The sequence below is a fragment of the Saccoglossus kowalevskii genome, chromosome 15, assembly GCF_978046115.1.
Source record: "Saccoglossus kowalevskii chromosome 15, keSacKowa6.1, whole genome shotgun sequence".
NCBI classification, from domain to species: domain Eukaryota; kingdom Metazoa; phylum Hemichordata; class Enteropneusta; family Harrimaniidae; genus Saccoglossus; species Saccoglossus kowalevskii.
Genome location: NC_140655.1, coordinates 33,421,356 through 33,436,702, shown reverse-complemented (window position 1 = coordinate 33,436,702; position 15,347 = coordinate 33,421,356). Strand labels below are relative to the sequence as shown.

Here is a 15,347-nt window from a genome sequence, read left to right as displayed (position 1 = left end):
ATTTTGGAGGAAATGTAATGTTGATGGAAACTGGCTATAAGTATGAAAATACTTATTCCCACAAGATGTAGCATACCTATGATTGAAGTATTGATTTTAATACTGTATGTTAATACTGTATGTACAGGAGACCTTGAATACCTATTTATGTTTTTCACACAGGTACCAAAATTGAGTTTTTTATAGGAAATCTCCCACCTGACCACATCACAACTTTACATGGGACACGATATAAACGTTTAGGGTATGTATATTTTTTTAAATATCCTTATTACTACAATGTAGTACCCTGGTAGTCTTTTTTTTTCTGGTCAAAATATTTGTGTACAGACATAAAAACATTTCAAAGGATGGGTTCTGTACATTTACTTGTTATCATACTAACAATGTAGTTTACAATCCAAAAATGCTGAAGCTAGTCACAGTAAGAGGCTGCCCATTGGAAACTAAAGTCATTCTTGCCTAGTGCTCATGTCTCACCTCTATATGAAATATTGAAGAATATGCATGTATAAGAAAAAAGTGCAGTTAAATTTGAGCCAGAAAGTCTGGTGGTGAAAAGGTTGTTCAGATATAGTAGGCTGTGATGGAAACCTCCAAATGGTATATATGCTTTTCAAGCTCGGCATTGTTTCCTCAGTGCTATGAATTACTACATGGTATGCCATCTACAACTATTTTTAACACTTCAAAAATGATTTCATACATCATTTCTTTTTTTTATTAGGTATGTTTCCCTATCAGACAATGAGAAGACTGGTTTCAAAGCTCGTGAATTGAAGTCTGTTCATGTTGATGCAATGGGACAGTACCTGAAACTGGTGATCCATAAAAACCATGTCAATAAGTATAATCTTTTTAACCAGGTAAGTGTGACAAAATATGGTGTGCATTTCATCTTGAATGATACTTACATGGAAACAAATGTATTCAAATTACATAGGGTGACAATTGAAACAGCAGTGTATATAGCACCATTTATAGATTTTACATGCATAGCATCCTCTTTATATTTTAAGCGCCCTCTTGTGGTCCAAAAGTAGAAAATTGTTGGGGAATAACAACTTCTGCAGTGTCTGATATAATTTCATTTACATAATTATTAATCTATTATACACACTTGTTATATGGGACCCATATCCAATACGGCAACAACCATGGTGCTTTAGAGAAGTACATGTATCGGAAAATAAAATTAGAAAGATTCATCACCATTTTACAGTCTGCTTATTATATTAAATAGCTGTATGGGCAAGGCAGCCAGGTACAACGTCACAGTGCACCATGTTTACAGGTACTCTACATATCCCAAAAAATCATTTTGCAAATTGATATCCTTTTACCAACATTACTGGATTAATTAAAGGATTAAGAATTCTAAAAGCTTCCAGGGGTGTTAGATTTAGAAAATGATTCTTCACTGAGAAAATGTTGAAAACATTAATAAAAATTACATGTATATTTAAAAAAACACACCTTGTGATAGGAAGCTGAAACATCATGTTGGTAAAATAAAACTAATCTAAAACGAAGTGAAGAAAAAAAACACAGCTACTCTCTCAGAAATTCTGAGAAATTAACCATTTTGGTGTCTCAGGTTTTAGAATTATTTTCTAGAATCAGTATTTGTTGAAACAAAATGACCACCAGTCAGTCATTTTGAATCTGATCTCAAAAAACAAAACGATATGCACCAAAGTACCATTACGTATGTACAAAATTTTAAACAAATTAATCTATGCACGACCAGCTCAAGAATGGCAGAAATGCTTTATTTTGATGAATTTCTCAGCACTAAAATGGCCATCTGGAATCAGATAGTGAAACTATAAAGGGGTTAATTATTCACTGGGATTTAATTTTGCTTATTTCGCTGACTGGAATATGTGCTAACTTAAAACCCAGTGGTTATGTAAAATTTAGCATAGAACACATTATCTAAATGATAAAACGATGAATTTAAAACCCACTGAATATGCCTCAAATGGTAAATCAGCGAAATTTAAACCCAGTGAAAATGAGTCATTTTACAGTACTCACAAAATCACAGATCTATACACTCATGTATCTATAAATTAGAAAATATTTGTTGTTTCACTCCAGGTTGGACTGGTAGCAATAAATGTAATAGGAGATGACCTACTTGATCAAGATGAGAAACCAGTTGATCCCACTGATCCGGTAAGTCCTATATAATTATATTATTCGCATATTCTATTTTGTTACCAAGAACCTTTTAGAATGTAGTCTGATCAGCTAAACTTACATTCTCCCAGTTCAACTACATCCCAACAAATATCCAAATGAAAAAACAATGCTGCTATAAATAACAGATTATTATTGGTATTTTGGAAGAATTACAAATAGTAACAGTATGGTAGCATAGTGGTTGTCGCATCAGACTCATGATTGGTAGACCCTAGTTCAATTCCTACCATAGACTGAACATCAAAAGGGTCAACCCCTACCCTGGGTGAGTGTGCCACAGACTCAATGGGAAGGCCAATTCCACTGGCTGAGATTCATTCACTCACGAATGCAACTTTGGAGGAACCTTGGTTAAGGTCCACGGGTGCTTTTGTTCAACTGAGCCTGGTTGACGCCAGGATAGCGCATTAAATTGCCATTTGATAGAGAGATGGCCGTGCAGCCCTGTCATTTAGTCCCAAACATGAATATGACTTCTGTGGCAAAAATGTGTCAGCACTAGCACTTGCAATTTGCACATAAAAAAAAAGTCAGGAGAAACAACAGTGACATTGAATGTCCGGAACTGTCGCCTGGCACAAAAGATTTAAAAAAAAAAAATATGGTTGTACTGTGTTGATATCAAAATAGAAAACTTGTGTAGTCTGTCATTTATTGCATTCTTGTCAGCTTTACTTGCATGTATGGTAGCTGCATATTGGGCGTGGTGTAATCCCTTGAATTATCATGTCTGTGAGATGTAGAACTCACTGCATATCTTTTATCTAGTATGTAGTTTTGTTACTTTAGTTGTCAAGCTTTACTTGTTTGTACAAATCCATTGTATTGTGTATTTGACAAGAGAATCTCATATGTCACAACGTTTCTGTTGAATAATATGACACTTGCTTTCTTCTTTTTCTGTAGTCATTGAAATATTTATTGAATACGTACCTACCAACTGGCAGATCATTCCAGGATGATCCAACTGGTAGTCATGACAACGACATGCCTGATCCAGCTATTTGGGGTGCCATAAACAGGTATGATTGAGCTTGACAACACTGTGTATAGGTGTATAGGTTACCGTGTTGACAACCAGTACCTTAGACCAACACGTCTGTGATCAGTGCTGAATTAAATTATATATTGGTAGATAATTACAGATAATTTATTTGAACTAACTAATTAACATTTTCACCACCAGACTTCTGTGTCCACATTTTTCTGCACTTTTTACTTAAATTCTTTAATATTTCTGGAAATGAACCCTAATTTTGGAAACAACAGAAAAAATTTGAGTCAATTTTCAGTTTTTGGCTGTTTTTGTCACAATCTTCCAAAAGAAAGTGCAGATATAAAAAGGACTATTTTGTGATAAAATGAGGGGAATGGTAGTGAAAAGATTAAGAAAGTTAATCTAATTGATATAATGCATGTTTAACAAGCTTTTATATTGTCGAGATGACTACCTGTATCTGTGATTATTAAACCTCTGTCCATCCATCCATTACTTAATAATGGTATAAATGGGAAAGTCTATAACATCATTAAAAATATGTATCTAAATACAAAATCATGCATTTGTTTCAAAAATAAAATTACACCCATATTTGAAACGACCAAGGGTGTTAGGCAGGGTTGTGTCATTAGCCCAATGCTTTTTAATTTGTTTGTTAATGACTTAAATAATTCACTAGAAGATGAATCATTAGATCCAGTTACATTGAATAACTGTAAAATTAGTTCCCTACTCTATGCAGATGATCTAGTGTTAATATCTGAAACAAAAAAAAAACGGTTTACAAAATGCACAAAACAGTTTAGAGGTTTATTATCATAAATGGAAACTCCAGGTGAATCTGACAAAAACAAAAGTTGTCATTTTCAGACGAGGAACACTAAAAAAGGCAGAAAAATTCTATTATAATGAACAAAATAATACCTGTGTAGATATGTACAACTACCTGGGTATAAACATAAAGTCAAATGGCTGCTACACTGAAGCCTAACAAAATTCAGCAGATAAAGCAGCCCGAGCAATGTATGCATTGAAACAGTTCCTACCATCAGAAACATTTGTAGAACTTTCATTCATCTTTTTAAAAGGTGTATTCAACCAATATTATTGTACGGGTCTGAAATCTGGGGTCATGAAATTCAAGATTACAACAAATGGGACAAAACAATAACAGAAAAAACACAATTGAATTTTTACAAACAACTACTAGGATTGAACAAATTCGTGGCAAACATTGCATGCAGAGCTGAAGTAGGAGAATTCCCACTCTTAGTAGACATTCGGATCAATTTAATAAAATACTGGACTCGTATCAGTAAATTACCAGGCAATAATATCACAAAACAAGCATACCTTGAACAAAAGAAATCCAATTTACAATGGTACTCTTCAATACAAAAAATGATGAACAACATGAATTTTTCACGAGAACAACAGAATGATTTGTTAACAAAACATATACAGCAAATTGACAAAGTAGTCAAACAAAAATACATAAATTTCTGAAGAAAAAATATAACTGAAAAAACAAAACTGAGAACTTATGAAAAATTCAAAGACTCTTATAATTTTGAAAAATACTTGGATGTGTTGAATTTGAAGCAAAGAATTTCAATGACAAAATTTCGAACTAGTAATCACAATTTAGCAATAGAAAAAGGGAGACATATGCAACCAAAAATACCTACTGAAAATAGAATTTGCAAACAATGTTCACAGAATGAAATAGAAGATGAACTGCACTTTGTCATGATATGTCCACAATATAAAGTAATACGCCAACAAATCATTCAAGAATTACATTTCCAGAAGAAACACAGGATGATCTCCAGAAATTTAAGTTCTTGATGAATTCAAAAGATGATGTAATAATAAAAAAGATTGGCAATTATATTCATAACGCATTTCAATCAAGGAATGAAAATGCCATTTGATATGTAACACTTGCTTTATCCCATTAACAAATAACTTTCTTTTATAGTAGTAGTTATCACAACTAATCTTTATCGCTATTAACTGATAGAAACATTGTATTTCTAAGGATGCAATAAAGTTATTATTATTATTATTATGTATCTCTGACATGCCAGGACCGATCACGTTCAAACTTTAAACACACTTTATACACTATGAAATACTGATGCACATGCATACATGTATCTTATTCAAGATAAATTCATCAAAATCAAGCATTTCTGCCATTCTGTAGCCGGTCGTGCATAGACAAATTTGTTTAAATTTTGTAAATACATAAAGGTACCTTGGTGCACATTGTTTTGTTTATCAGATTCAAAATGGCTGACTAGTGGCTATTTTGTTTTCAAACTTCACAAATACGCTATACATCATGTCAAATATATCCACTTGAATTTCTTTCCTGACCCAATGAAGATGGTCACATGACATCAAAATCAAGTATTTTTGCCATTCTTTAACTGGAGTCAAAATTAATTAAAAATAATTAATAATGCGGAAAATATATAATTTGTGTGTTTATGTCACATGTCTGATTACGTCAGAAACTTGTCAAATTGGAATAAATGCGAAATGTGTTGTATACATAGCTTAGAACCCATAGAACCTTAATGGTGGTCAATGTTTAGATTCCAAATTCTGATTCTATAGATGTAATCTTACAGTGCATTCCAAAGAGAGTGAATGTGGTACATAATTTGTTTCTATTTTAGACCAGATTATATATCCCCTATGGATGACCTAGCCTTTGATATGTACCAAGATCCAGAAGTAGCCCAGATTATACGCAAGCTTGATGTAAGAAAAAATGAAGCAGTACTACGTAAGTTATTTATCATTTGAACAAAATAATTTGTCTTGTTAATTTTGTACCAATTGTACATAATTCTCTAGATCTATGAAAGATCTCAAAAGTTGTTAAAAGGTTAAATGTTTAATTCTCTAAAAAGAATGAATTGTTGCAACTGCTGTCACTGCTGAGTGGTGGGTCACTGCGTACTGGTGGGTCACTGCGGAGTGATGGGTCACTGCGGAGTGATGGGTCACTGCGGAGTGATGGGTCACTGCGGAGTGATGGGTCACTGCGGAGTGATGGGTCACTGCGGAGTGATGGGTCACTGCGAAGTAGTGGGTCACTACCGAGTGGTGGGTCACTGCAGAATGGTGGGTCACAGCAGAGTGGTGGGTCACTACAGAGTGGTGGGTCACTGCAGTGTGGTGGGTCATTGTAAAGTGGTGGGTCACTACAGAGTGGTGGGTCACTGCAGAGTGGTGGGTCATTGTAAAGTGGTGGGTCACTACAGAGTGTGGGTCACTACAGAATGGTGGGTCACTACAGAGTGGTGGGTCACTGCAGAATGGTGGTCACTGCAGAATGGTGGTCACTGTAGAGTGGTGGGTCACTACAGAGTGGTGGGTCACTGTAAAGTGGTGGGTCACTGCAGAGTGGTGGGTCACTGCAGAGTGGTGGGTCACTGCAGAGTAGTGGGTCACTGCAGAGTGGTGGGTCACTGCAGAGTGGTGGGTCAATGTAAAGTGGTGGGTCACTACAGAGTGTGGGTCACTACAGAGTGGTGGGTCACTGCAGAATGGTGGTCACTGTAGAGTGGTGGGTTACTGCAAAGTGGTGGGTCACTACAGAATGGTGGGTCACTACAGAGTGGTTGGTCACTGCAGAATGGTGGTCACTGGAGTGGTGGGTCACTACAGAGTGGTGGGTCATTGTAAAGTGGTGGGTCACTACAGAGTGGTGGGTCAGTGCAGAGTGGTGGGTCACTGTAGAGTGGTGGGTCACTGTAGAGTGGTGGGTCACTGCGAAGTGATGGGTCACTGCGAAGTCGTGGGTCACTGCAGAGTGGTGGGTCACTGCGAAGTGGTGGGTCACTGCAGAGTGGTGGGTCACTGTAGCATGGTGGGTCACTACAGAGTCGTGGGTCAGTGCAGAGTGGTGGGTCACTACAGAGTGGTGGGTCACTACAGAGTGGTGGGTCACTACAGAGTGGTGGGTCCCTGCAGAGTGGTGGGTCACTGCAGAGTGGTAGGTCACTGCAGAGTGGTGGGTCACTACAGAGTGGTGGGTCACTGTGAAGTGGTGGGTCACTGCAGTGTGGTGGGTCACTACAGAGTGGTGGGTCACTACAGAGTGGTGGGTCACTACAGAGTGGTGGGTCACTGTGAAGTGGTGGGTCACTGCAGAGTGGTGGGTCACTGCAGAGTGGTGGGTCACTACAGAGTGGTGGGTCACTACAGAGTGGTGGGTCACTACAGAATGGTGGGTCACTACAGAATGGTGGGTCACTACAGAGTGGTGGGTCACTAGAGTGGTGGGTCACTGCAGAATGTAGGGTCACTGCGTCCTCTAGTGACAGGCATGGCGTCCTCTAGTGACAGGCATGGCTCCCTCTAGTGACAGGCATAGCTCCCTCTAGTGGCATCCAGGCACATATATTAATAATTAAATAATTACTTATTATTATTTTTATTTTGACACAGAAGAAAGATATGACCTTGCCAAGAGACTAAAACAGGCCATTGCTGACTTACAGAAGGTAAGCACCGTGGATAAGATTGAATTCCACCTGTACTTGTTTTATATTGTCCACAAAGTGCAAACTAGCTTGTTCAACTTCTATAAACATAAAATGACTGTGTTCATACATATCAGAAATGAATATACATGTACAGTACAGTTCTCGCGAAAGCTTTGGCTTCACTTCAGCTTCACCTTGGCTTCAGCATCGCATTATTATGGCATTGTTATAGCTTCAGCATCGCATCAATGTTGCGACATTAAAAAATTAGGCGATTATCGCTTCGCTTCATTGTGGCCTCATTATGGCGACAATGTGGCATCAGCATCGCTTCATCAAACAAAGAAGTACAGAACTCGTTTCGCCCAACCTCTCGCCTGTTTCGCTTTTCAATCGCTCGCTTTTGCGACTGCTTGTTGAATTTCCGCTTTATTTTTGACTGTGCAAAAATTCGGACTACTAACAATTTTCTGGTTTTCATAGATCACGGTTACTAGTTTAGTAACCATGCATAGATGTTGAACAACCGCCAAAAGTTCAAATACTTTTTTGTTTTAACTATCTATAATTATATGCATGCAATCTGACCCTTTGACCTAGATTTGGCTGGGATTGACTATTTTATTTTAAACAATATTCTGACATGACGTACTGCTACAAAATGTATTTCAACAGAAGTACGACATGGTTGTCTGGGTTTCTTTTCCTGACTGTGTTGAGTTTACGATTTGTATAATTATTGTTATTTCCCCAAGGAGAAGACAAGCTGAAGGTCCATGAAGCTAAATAGAAGTCCCACGCATGTACTGAGTGAAAGAAAATATTTCTAAGGCTAAAATAAAACCTAATATCTCTGTGTATTTGTCAATTTTGCATATATTTGGTATGACAGTATGTTCGTAAATATCTGGAAAAATCTCGTCTTTCGTTAATAATTTCATTTATTCCAATAATTTGTTTCACGGTTTGGAATATCGATCCCTGTTGGTTTCTCCAAACAGTCCCGACGTCCGTCATTCAACACAATCAGCATTTATTTATCGCAATTCGTGGGGATCATGTCCCGTGATTTGCGGGCTGTAAAACGAAATAATTAAACAAGTACTATTTATTATATTTTTTTTTTATCTCACGAAACTACAACACAGGGTAGAGTTGTCGCGGTGAAACAGTCCCCTTGAAATCGATAGAACTTCAATTATCCATTTCTCACCTTGAAATAAAATTAAAAAATTCAAAGAGCATCGTGGGATATATTATTAACCAGTCTTGCCAATCGCTAGCTTTATTTTATTCAAATCTATAAAATTCATGAGTTTTTGACATTTGTTGGTAACTTCCGCGCTAAAATGGTTGAATATGTGGGTGTGGTTCTCTCGCAAAGTCCTGTTGATAATACGAACAAATATGGTTATGTGACCCAGGTCGTGCCTCGATCAGGTGACTCTCAGCCAATCAATGATGTTGTAACAAAGCATATTTGACGCTAATTTAATGGTCGTCGTACCATCCAATCTCCGGCGTCGATTCACATAGTTTTTTTGTGCTGTGACAGGCTTCACAATTATTCACTGAAAAACATCGGTATATTTTGACAAACGGCTGGGATTTGACCTCAGTTCAAAAAAAGGAAGAAAAAAACTGGGCTGAAATACAAATCAGTTTTGCAAGTTGGGAAATAAGGTAAACCAGATTGGGGTCGATGATATTCAGTATCGAAGGACTTCTGCGTGTATCATGAGTTTCAAATTGTTCATCGACTGGTCACCAAATATTTACGGCTACAACTAAATGGACACGTTTTTTTTTCTTAAGCCCAATAAATTATTTCTGCATGTCAAGTACTATTCGATTTTTTACAGGGCATGTGGCTCGTTTTTATTCGAAAATATTTTTTGTGAGAATACTTTTAAAGTACGTATAGATCGAGCTCAGATTGAAAATTAGATGTAAAATTTTACCGGACCGACGCTACCACAACCATCCAATCATAGTTAGAAATGTACGCACTTGTTTTGGAACTTTGTATCATGATGGTAGGCGACAACGCCGACGCACCAGGCGGCGTACGTGTGTTTTGCATGTATTACTAGTAGTCCGGGCATGGGATCGGACTCGGCTAAAACTAAACGAAACACAGAAAAATACCACTGAAATGAGGAATCTGAATCTGTTCTCTTACCAGGAAATAAAATGAACGAAAATAAGGTAATTTTATAACAAGAACAGTTTCATTTCGTATAGCAAATTGTGTTGTTTCCGAACGACGATTACATCGTGTGATTTAAATTTATCACGATTTTTCATGCAGTTAATGTGACACTCGTCACCTTGCAGATTGCAATGTACTTCACATAGTTTTTGATACCCAATACTCGCAACATTAAATAATTAAACAAGATATCTTTTTAAAATGACATTTTACTCTTGGTCATATTATTTTATTCCCCTTATCGCCTTGAATTTCAAATCGATTACATATCGAACTTCTGTACATGTGTTTTTCTCTACTGCCTTTCCATGTGAAAATAATGAGGTCATACTCATGTCACAATACTTTGAAGCTGATGCCATGTTGATGCCATGAGACTGCGAAGCTGAAGCCACGATGATGCCACAAAATAAGCGAGGCGAACACAGCTTCAATTGTCAATGACGCGAAGCTGATGCCACAATGATGCGATGCTGAGGCGACAATGAAGCCGTGCGTAGGCGACAATGATGCCACAAAAGCCAAAGCTTTCGCGAGAACTGTACTGTAGGTGTTGTTATCAGTGCACAGAAGATCATTTGCTCTTAGATGATATGGAAAGGTTTCTCAAAGTGTCGTCTCTGTATCAGTGACACTAGACTAATGGTTTTGGTCTCTTATTTTGACAATCATCATTAACTGGGGTGGGTGTGACAAATACAGTGATGTAGAAATAAGATAACCAGTCAACAACTTTGTTTATTAGCTGTTTCATAATATTTTTTTTCACATCCATGTTTTCCTTGTCATAGTACAGCACAACCTATTGTAATAACTGTTAGGAAAATTGTCATAAATTGTAAATTATTTGTATATTTATTCTTATAACTGTCATACTTGTACATGATTTCATATTTGATGTATTCTCTCTAGGTTGGGGAAAAACTTGGCAGATTTGAAGTTGAGAAAAGAAGGGCTGTTGAAAATGAAGATTATGATTTAGCTAAAATAAAGAAGATGCAGATGGACGAGTACCGTCTCCAAATTTATAAACAACTTGAACTTCATGATTTACTGGATATAACAAGAGTAAGTTTTGACAATGTTGCGTCAGTGTTTGGTTTATTAAACTGACAGCATTACAGTAACTATCAATCTTTTGTACAACCATGCAGTCTGGTTTGACATTTGACCTTGGGTGTGTCAGAAGATTTGGCTTCAGTGAATAGTTTGCTGCTGTGTGTGAGACAGCAGAACAACAAACTTTTTCATAAATACAAAAATTATTGAATTAATAAAAACTGAAATAAAATGGTTGAATCATCAAGGCTTATTAAGTTCTTCAAAATCTAATATGCACAATAGTTGACTCTTTAATTCTTGTTCACAACAATTTTGTTTCTTATTAGAATAGTACATGCAGCCTGACTCCCTCTACAGCATGCTGGCATAATTTGGTTGAGTCACAGTCCCTCTATCACGGGACTGTGGTTGAGTGATGGTAATTTTTGACTGTCCAATTTCACCGTATCTTTCCTGTGTCTGTTTCAGATATCAACATACATATTGAGATGAAGTCAAGTATTTCCATCTCTTCAGCTTCCCACCTTCTCTTTTCTATTTCATATTTTTATCATTTTTTAACTGGTGTTTTCCCATTTCTTTGCTGTTGTCTCTATAACTGATAAAACCCTTAGTTTGGATATTTGTACTTATCAATTTGATAGGGTTTAACACCCCAAACAGTGATGCATAACATTTCTAATTTTCTCTATTTTCTAAACCTATATTATTAAAGATGTATTTTCAAATTTTGAAGAATAAAAAAATCATTGAGAGAAACAAGAAAAGAGTTGCTTTAGAATACTGTATGTCCTTTTAGAAAAATTAGTTCCAAATTATTAATTAACAAAGATGTCTGGTAGTGATAATGTAACACAGTTGAGTAAATGTTTATTAAAAAGTTTTATTTTCTACAAATTCAATCAAATTAATGAAATGAGTATCAATAAGTTGGGGTTTGTTTTAAAGGGAGTCAGGCTTTGCTTGGTTAAGTGTGTACTGCTAAAGAGAAAGGATATTGTGTTTTTTGCACATTGTACATCAGCATTGCTGTTCAGTCAGTCAGGACATTGACCTTGTTGGTTCTGATATAACTTTTTATATCTTGTATTTTATATGTTAGACAGTAATCTAAATACATATCACTGAAGAGTCCATAAGTGTCTGCATGTATGAAATAAATTAGCCTGCATATTTAATTATTTATGGTAAATCACCGTCGCCTTACACACAAAAATCTTGTAATATCTACCAGTACCTCATTCTTGCAACCCAAAATTTACTGCAGACAATTATAGTCCACACTTAAATAAACAACACACCAGATAGTTTTTTAAAACTTTTTTAAGTGAGTTTATCTGTGATCAAAGCAAATAATATACCGGTAATCAAAAACACTGTGCTGTAATATCGGAGTAAATCACCCAAATAAACATGTATATAATAGAGTAAACACTGTGTTCAATACTCGCAACAAAAAACTGCACTTAAGAATGCGGTAGAGTTATCATGCTCTAAAAAGTAAAAACTGTTTTCATGAGGAAAAGTGTTTTGAAGCATAGCAAATTATATATTTTCTTGAAGCCCTTCTTCCCGGCATTTTGAAAAAAATGATCTGCGACATGTACCACGAATTAGTCACGTGATTACTAAGTAAACATGGAGGTGTTATTTTGAATAAAAATGAGTTTTGTATAAAAACCGTAGGAGTTTTGTTAAAAAAGAAAGCTGAAAAATCAAGGCAGCATCAGCCCCGTCAATGCCTCGAGAGTGTTAGAACATAGATTGCATATTTGTTTACAATTACATCAATTTACATTTTTCCTGGTATTTCACCCATAGACAAGGAATTTAAAAGCCTTTTATTTTTCATTGCAAGAAGTTATCAAAAAATGCTTCAAGGGTTTTATTCTGCGCCAATACGTTATCAATCTGTGTGAATTTCATGAAAGTAGGTCAATTTCTGACAACGCACAACTCACTTGAATGACCTCTATGGCGTTAGATTTCATTCTGCCTGAAAACGCCAAAAAACAAAACATTTGTCACGTTGCGCTAATTTTGGACATTTAAAGCATCAGATGGACTGATTTTTACAACAAAACACATAACATGGAGTCACTTAGTAGCCTTGCAGTATTAAAATCCAAAACTATAAATTTTTGGGCTCGTGTTCGTCCTCCAAAAAGATGCAAAGTTGTTTCAGTACACAGCGGCCCCACATAACGTTGAACAGTTAGAGAGATAAATGACGTCATCTCATTATATATTCAAATCATGTTTACACGCTAAGCGTGGTCTGTAAAACAAACGCTTGCCTAGTAACCGGAGAAAGAGGTTGATATGCCTAAACGCCAACCCCCTAGTGCGAGTTAACTCAACAACATCCGACGTTTTGTCTTGTTCTAGCAGACACTCGACTTCCACCGCAACTTCGGAAACGGCGTTCTTGTACGGACCTTTGTCGATGGGTGGCCCGGCGGTAATCCCACATAAACCACTAGTTTTTTCAAACCTCGCAGACCTCTCCCAACTGCTCGTCTGACCAATACAGAATTTCGGTTGATATTAAATTGTCTGCCCGACTTTTTGGAAGATAGAAATTGATCATGTTTTGCGGACGAAATTTTACCCTCTTGATTTGAATACTGTCGGCAATGCGTTTCTGTTATCGGTAAAGTTTCGCTTCCTCTGAACTGCGTTTTGAGTTTTTTCTTGGGGACCTCTTTTTTGTGATTGACCAATAATCAGGAGCCGGAGTTGATAATTTAATGTCGTCTTCAGCTGAGTGTGCACTGTTTCCGTCGTGAAGGGATTATACAAATTACGCAATAAGTCAATGTTATTGTTTGCATCCAGAATTTTATCTCAAAAACAAAGTGTACAATATCCCGTTATACAAGTAGTTTTTCTTATTTTTAAAAAAAAAAGGTATTCTAGATGTGTTTCAGTTTTAATGTTGATAACATTATGAGCCCAATAACTTTACAAAAGTAATAACAAAAAAAGCAAAATTCACAAAAATAACTCTACCGCATCCTTAATCGCCTAACTTCACAGATCACTGCTCTCTCAGTTCTGCCTAACTTCACAGGTCTTTGTTCTCTCCATTCCGCTAAACTTCACATGTCACTGCTTCCTCCCATTTGGCTACAGGGTCTCTAACAGAAATCTCAATTATTGTCCTGAAACGTGTTACTAATACAATGCATGCGCCAACAAGGTACACTGCTGGGTTCTATAACAAGCAAAGTCTGCTTAATATTAAGTTAGATTGTACTAATTGTGTTGACATTTGGCTCTTCTATATAGAGTCTAATTTTCTTGCATATACTTAGTACGTCAAATATTTAAGAACTTGTCATCTTTATATTACCCTCTGAAATTACAAACTGTGTGTGATTGACATCTTATCTGCACTGCTAATGTTTCACTGGTTTATCCCGACTATTTTTACTTTTCAAGCAACTATTTTGGCCACCTAAAGATGTAAGTAAAGATACCGTACTGTCACTACCTACTAAATGTTTGATTGTATCTGTGAGTTGTGTAATTTTACAAAATTCAGTGACTTGACTTGCCTAAAGAGTTCCAGTGAAAGTAATTCCAAAATTTACAATTTGAAATTCATCAAAATTTGTTTCTCATGGAATTAAAACAGTTCTCTCTTGAGCGTCAATATCAAGTGTTGTCATTTTCACAAAATGAACCATAATTTGTACCATAGTTCTCTTGAAATTTGAAACAAGACCTGTAGCCAGTAGGAAGTTTTGACAATTTGAAACAAAAAAAAATATGCACAGATGTGTAAAATATTGTACCAAAATTTATGTAGGAAAAGTTATTTCTGTCAGTCTCTTTAATAAACAAAATTCACAAAGAATTGGATGAGATGAGACTTGTAACCTCCATTTCCATAGGTAGTGATGGTGGCTGCCAAAAATTAAAACAACATTGAAGACAAATCAGAGAGTAAAGCATCAACAGAAATTACTGAAAAATGTGTCATATTATATTTTTCTTATGTGTAATTTCCACAGTCAATAACAATTCTCATAAATATGAAAAAACAAGCCCAAATTTTAGCTATCCGTATTTTCTATTTTTCTACTCACTCTGTGCATCTCTCATAGAAGTACACATCAACAAAAAATTGATTTATTTTCTGCTGGATTATTAAAATATGACTTTGTTGTTAATTGTTTGTTCTTTGTTTTACAGTCTGAGCGTGATAAATTACGAACACCACCAAGAGAATATTCACCACCACCACCGACCTTAGAAACAATACAAGAAAGTCCACGTCAACCACCGCCACAAAGACAGCCAGAACCAGTTAATGATGAGAGACCATTACCTGCCCTGAAAAAGTAAGCTTTTA

The 15,347-nt window shown here is 36.2% G+C and overlaps 1 protein-coding gene across 1 annotated transcript in view; it reads left to right on the top strand.

Annotated features, from left to right (window-relative positions):
* The window catches only part of LOC100369449 (centrosomal protein of 104 kDa-like), a 29,137-nt gene that overhangs the window by 4,238 nt on the left and 9,552 nt on the right, over positions 1 to 15,347 (top strand). The window contains exons 3-10 of the mRNA XM_006811857.3: positions 163 to 244; positions 728 to 866; positions 2,104 to 2,181; positions 3,115 to 3,230; positions 5,896 to 6,005; positions 7,676 to 7,731; positions 10,838 to 10,993; positions 15,188 to 15,336. Of these exons, the coding sequence (XP_006811920.1) occupies positions 163 to 244; positions 728 to 866; positions 2,104 to 2,181; positions 3,115 to 3,230; positions 5,896 to 6,005; positions 7,676 to 7,731; positions 10,838 to 10,993; positions 15,188 to 15,336 (886 nt within the window). The remainder of the gene's footprint in view (positions 1 to 162; positions 245 to 727; positions 867 to 2,103; positions 2,182 to 3,114; positions 3,231 to 5,895; positions 6,006 to 7,675; positions 7,732 to 10,837; positions 10,994 to 15,187; positions 15,337 to 15,347) is intronic.